Source organism: Chiloscyllium plagiosum, chromosome 41 (genome assembly GCF_004010195.1).
Source record: "Chiloscyllium plagiosum isolate BGI_BamShark_2017 chromosome 41, ASM401019v2, whole genome shotgun sequence".
In the NCBI taxonomy this organism is placed as follows: domain Eukaryota; kingdom Metazoa; phylum Chordata; class Chondrichthyes; order Orectolobiformes; family Hemiscylliidae; genus Chiloscyllium; species Chiloscyllium plagiosum.
In genome coordinates, this window is record NC_057750.1 from 5,166,741 (window position 1) to 5,172,740 (window position 6,000).

At 51.1% G+C, this 6,000-nt stretch overlaps 1 protein-coding gene across 3 annotated transcripts in view; it reads right to left on the reverse strand.

Annotated features, from left to right (window-relative positions):
* Positions 1 to 6,000, reverse strand: part of LOC122542774 (inositol-tetrakisphosphate 1-kinase-like) — a 46,282-nt gene that overhangs the window by 11,166 nt on the left and 29,116 nt on the right. For 2 of the 3 annotated variants that reach the window (XM_043680805.1, XM_043680807.1), the window contains 3 exons: positions 5,393 to 5,491; positions 3,122 to 3,162; positions 677 to 842 (listed from right to left, as the gene is read on the reverse strand). In XM_043680805.1, coding sequence (XP_043536740.1) covers positions 677 to 842; positions 3,122 to 3,162; positions 5,393 to 5,491 — 306 coding nt within the window. The remainder of the gene's footprint in view (positions 1 to 676; positions 843 to 3,121; positions 3,163 to 5,392; positions 5,492 to 6,000) is intronic. The other variant, XM_043680806.1, reaches the window with a different exon arrangement.

Genomic DNA, 6,000 nt, shown 5'->3' on the forward strand with positions numbered 1-6,000 from the left:
GCAGCACAACCTCGTGGTTCTTAAACTCAATCCGCCTGCTAATGAAAGCCAACACACCATACGCCTTCTTAACAACACAATAAACTTGGGTGGCAAAATTGAGGGATCTATGGATGTGGACCCCAAGATCCCTCTGTTCCTCCACATTGCCAAGAATCCTGCCTTTAACCCTGTATTCTGCATTCCAATTCAACCTTCCAAAGTGAATCATTTCACACTTTTCCAGGTTGAACTCCATCTGCCACTTCTCAGCCCACCTCTGCATCCTGTCGATGTCCCGTTATTTCAATTCAAGAGGGTACTGGGTGGTCATATGGGTAGGGGTTGGTTAGCTTAGTTGGCTGGATGGCTGGTTTGCAATATAGAGTAACATCAACAGCATGGGTTCAATTCCTACCATGACTGAGGTTACCATGAAGGATTCTCCTTCTCAAACTCTTCCCCCTCGCCTGAGACATGATGACCCTCGGGTTAACCCCCCCCCCCCCCCCCCCCCCCAGTTGCCTCTGTCTGATGAGAGAGCAGCCTGTGTTCTGAAGGGACTGTAGTGACTTGCAAGGATGTGAGGAGAAGGCAGGTGTTAGAGGATAGACCCTGTGCAGTGGGCCAAATGGCCTCCCTGAGTATAATATCAACACCGTGCAGACATCCCAGAAGCCCACAGCAAAGCACTCACCTGATTGGCCGACTGCAAAGTTCCTCAGAGAGGGCCTCTTGGCGACAAAATATGATTGGCCGATGACAAAGATTTTGTAGAGGATGGCGTTGTGGTTGATGAAGCTCTGCAGGACACAGGGTGGAGTCACGTCCCTCAGACCATCCTCGTTGAAGATAAGAGCCATCTGTGAAGAGAGGGAACGTAAAAATAAAAAGGGGACAGTCTGACATTCCTGACCTCCCAATGGGCCACATTCAACAGAGCCCTCTTTTCTGCAGTCGCTGGCAACTCTAGCACAAAGCAAGATCCCACAAAGCACACGCTGATAGCGACCAGATGCCCTGTCTCTCAAGGTGCTGATTCAGTCTCACAGTGCAAAGGGAAACTCTACCAGAGAGGGGGCAGGGGGTCCTTCAGATCCACCCGGACGGGAAACGTGACCCAGGTTTAATATCTCATTCACAAGATGGATCCTCTGGTAGTGCAGCCCTCCCTCAGGACTGGTGGCTCAGTGGTTAGCACTGCTGCCTCACAACGCCCTAGGTTCCCAGGTTCGATTCTCCCCTCCAGTAGAAAGTAAGATGCTGGAGAGTCAGAGTCGAAAAGTGTGACAATGGAAAAGCACAGCAGCTCAGGCAGCATCCGAGGAGCAGGAGAATCAATGTTACAGCATCAGCCCTTCATCAGGAACGTTTCCAATGAAGAGTTTATGCCTGAAGCATCGATTCTCCTGCTCCTCAGATGCTGCCTGACCTGCCATGCTTTTCCAGCACCACACTTTTCGATTCGATTCCACCCTCCGTCGACTGTCTCCGTGGAGTTAGCATGTCCTCCCAGTGTCTGCGTGTGTTCCCTCTGGGTGCTTAGTATAGGAGTCGGGACGTCATGTTGAGGTTGTACAGGTGAGGCCTTTTCTGAAGTACTGTGTCCAGTTCTAGTCTCCCTGTTATAGGAAGGATATTATTGAAGCTGGAGAGGGTTCAGAAGAGATTTACCAGGATCTATGGAAGGTTTGAGCTATAAAGAAAGGTTGGGAATTTTTTCACTGGAATGTAGGAGGTTAAGAGGTAACCTTATAGAAGTTTATAAAATTACGAGGGGCATAGATACAGTAAAGGCAGTTGCCTTTTCCCTCAGATGGGGAGGTGCTGGTGTTGGATTGGGGTGGACAAGTTGAGAAGTCACACGACACCAGATTATAGTCCAACGGGTTTATTTAAAATCACAAGCTTTCAGAGCGCTACGCTGTCATCAGGTGAAATGATAGGGGCTTTCAAGACTAGGGACACATTTTTTAAGGTGAGAGGAGAGAGATTTTAAAAATACACAAGGGGCAGTATCTTTTTTTTACGCAAAGAATGGTTCGTGTGTAAAATGAACTTTCTGAAGAAGTGGTGGATGTGGGTAGTGTTACAACATTTGGATAACTACAAGAATAGGGCAAGGTTTGGAGGGATAAGGGCCAGGAGCAGGCAGAAGGGATCAGTTTAGTTTGGGATTCTGGTCAGCATGGACTGGTTGGGCCAAAGGGTCTGTTTCCATGCTGGATGACTCTCTGACTCTATGTAGGGATTCCACAAAATCCTGGGTTTGTGATTTTCGAAAGGAGACATGGCTTTGGGAGAGCTTACAGAATGTCATCCTGCTGGAACAGCAGAAAGGAGTGGGTCAGGAAAATACGATCATTCAGGGAGATTCAGTAGAAACGCTGGGAAACTGTCAGAGTTTGAGGATAATTGGCAAAAAGGGAAGGGCCGGGGGAGAGGGTGCAGATGAGGAGAGTTTGTTTACGGAGTGGGGGGGGGTGCTGGCGTGAAATGGAAGGCCTTGCAGATTCCAAAGCAACTTCCAAAAGGGAATCAGAAAACTATTTCAAACAGACGAAAGAGAAAAAAGCAACTGGTGTGGGAAGAGAAAGAGGGCTCTTTCAAAGGGTTAGTACAGAGGTGATGGAGTGAGTGGCCTTTGTCAATGCTGAGTAATGGCTTGACCTCCTTCAGGGTGGGCCCTCAGTCATGGGTGAGGGTGGATATTATTGGATTTAACGCTTAAATCACAAGCTTAACTATTGTTCATAAGGTGCCAAAAGCACTTGGATTTGACAAGGGCATCATTGGCAAGGCTGGTCTCACCAGGGCCACTTCAGAGGGCAAGAAAGAGTCAGCTACAGTGCTGTGGGTATAGAGTCACATGTAGACCAGACCAGATAAGGACAGCAGATTCCCTTCCCTAAAGGACATTAATAAACCAGGAGCATTTATCCAACTATCGATGTTAGTTACACAATCACCATCGTTGAGACGAGCTTTCAATTCCTGATACCTTCACGGAGTTTTTGCGGTGGGATTTGAACTCACAGCATTAGCCTGCGTTTCCAACCCAGTCTCCACTGTCAGCCTCTCAACCAATTCCCCAACAGTACATCTCTTGATTGAAATAAATCTGATATTTACTGTTACTCACATCATGAGAGCTGGATCCTTGTGCAACCCTGGTTTTGCAAACTGTAAAGAGATATTCAAAACAGAAATGAAATTCGACTGGAATAAAACCAATCTTCCCACCATGAGGACTCGAGAGCGTGTGACCCCACACTGAGATGACTGAGATAGAGTCTCACAGCTCCTTCCCACTCGATCCCCAACACATCCCAAAGCGGTCTACAGCCAATGACGTCAGATCTTCTGAAGTCTGCTTGCCAGCGTAAACGTTGGGCTTGCAGTAAACCACCCACAGCAAGCTCCCACAAACTGCAAAGTGACGGGTTTTCAGGGAATGTAGGTTGGCGGATAAATACTGGCACCAGGAGCGTGCGGAGTGTTTGGGTTTGAAACACAAGTAGCTTTAAGAATAAAACTGGAACAGCTCCAGACTTGATAGAGAGCCGGGGGATGAGTGAGTATCAGACCCTAGGTGGTAGCGCCACTCCCTCCAGGCCTCACCACTACTTTCCTGTCGGTGTGTGTTCGATGTCTCAGTTAGTCAGGAATCCGTCAAACTCTGCCTCAAAACGATTCAGCGCCCCAGCCTCCAGTGCGCTCAGGACAGGTTCGTTCCATCGGTTTATGACTCTCTTGAGAATTAGGCTCATGCCCATGGGGGAAGAGTGGGCCCAGATCAAGGGGAGAGGGAGCCCAGTGCAGGAGGAGAGGGAGCCCAGTGCTGGGGGAGAGTGGCCCAGTGCAGGGGGAGAGTGGCCCAGTGCTGGGGGAGAGGGAGCCCAGTGCAGGGGGAGAGTGGCCCAGTGCAGGGGGAGAGCAGGCCCAGCGCAGGGGGTGAGGGAGCCCAGTGTAGGGGGAGAGGGAGCCCAGTGCAGGGGGTGAGGGAGCCCAGTGCAGGGGGAGAGTGGCCCAGTGCTGGGGGAGAGGGAGCCCAGTGCAGGGGGAGAGTGGGCCCAGATCAAGGGGAGAGGGAGCCCAGTGCAGGAGGAGAGGGAGCCCAGTGCTGGGGGAGAGTGGCCCAGTGCAGGGGGAGAGTGGAGAGTGGGCACAGCACAGCGGGAGAGGGGCCCAGTGCAGAGGGAGAGCAGGCCCAGCGCAGGGGTGAGGGAGGGAGCCCAGCGCAGGGGGAGAGTGGGCTCAGCGCAGGGGGAGAGTGGGCCCCGCGCAGAGGGATAGTGGCCCCAGTCCAGGGGGAGAGTGGGGTCAGCATGGAGGAGGAGAGAGAGGGCTTAGCGCAGAGGGGGAGAGAGCCGGCCCAGTGTGGGTTGGGGAGAGTGGGTCCTGTGTGGCCCAGCGCGGAAGGAGAGAGCAGGCCCAGAATGGAGGGGGAGTGCGAGTCCTGAGGTGATGTCAGTGAGGTAGGCCCAGTGGTGAAAGATGACGCCTGAGGATGGGCAATGTGGACGTTAGATGGGCCCACTGATGCAGTGGGTGGTGCAGAGCCGGGTCAACATTCGAATGTAGACAGATATCCCTTTCAGTGTTATCTTTTAATTTTCTCTTATTCTTAACTTACCAGAATGGCGCCGTATTATGGCGACTAGTGAAAGCTGTTCACTGTATTTTATTGTATTTCACTGTTAAATGGACATTCATTCACCCAGTGGCTGTGGGACCTGTACTGATCAGAGCAGGATCAGACAGGTGGACCTCAGAGAATCTGAGTGCCCTGATTGGGGCTGTTAATCTGGTGTAATCAGGGAGTCCTGGCTGACAGATACCAACAGGAGTGTCAGGGGTTTTGTTCACTCTGGGAGCTGGTTCTGAGGGAGCTGGGTCAGTGTCAGGGACTCTCCATGGGTAAATAAAGGGGGACTTGGTGATGGGAGACCAGCCTCTGTAGAGTTTTTTTGGAATGCTCCATGGGGAGACATGAGGTGGGGGCGGGAGATGGGAGGAGAGATGGGGTGAGGGGAGATGAGGGTGGGAGGGGAGTTGGGGAGGACCAAGGGTGCAGAAGAGAGGGAAAGCAGGTGAGGGGGGAGTGCGGGATGGTGGGCGCACGAGAGCGAGAGAGAGAACGTGAGTGTGTCTGAGCAAGACGGGACAGAGCAAGCGAGCGAAGGAGTGGGAGACCCAGGAAGTAGGACGCTGTGGGACTGAGGGAGAGAGGGCAACAGCACATGAGGAATCGAGTGAGAGAGAGAGAGGTCTTGGAAATGTGGGAGAGAGCACACACAAGGGAGAATGCACAAGGTCGAGTGTGTGAGGGAGAACATGAGAGACAGAAAATGCACGAGAGCTGTTAGGAGTGACAGACTCATACGTTCAGACCGACGGCCAAAATACTCACTGAGTGGAAAGGTCAGGTTTTGTTCTTTAATCTGAAGCAGGATCTCACTCTGGTTTGCGGTGGCTAACTCCAGATATGGAGGATTGCAGAACCAACGACCTACACCGTGGAAAGTCCGTTTTTTTAGAAAAGGAGGAAGTGAGACTGTGAAATGAGGATGTGGACAGGAATGGGGGCCAATTATTAACCCGGTTCATGTCACTGTATGTGCCAGGGGACTGTACATTTCACCACCAGCTGCTTCATGGGACCAGGAACATCTGAGACATACAACCCCAAGAGAACATAAATAACACAGAATTGATATGGAGCAAAAGAAGGTCATCATGTCTGCACCAGCTCCTTTTGAAGCAATATACCTCAATTTCCTGCCTGTTCCCCAGGATCCTGCACATTGTCGCTATTCAAGTAACCAGCCCAATGCCCTGTTTAATGTTACAATTAGTCATAGAATCACAGACATATACAGCACGGAAACAGACCCTTCAGTCCAACTCATCCATGCCGACCAGATAATCCAACCTAATCTAGTCCCATTTGCCAGCACTTGTCCCATATCCCTCCAAACCCTTCCTATTCATATACCCATCCAGATGCCTTTTAAATGT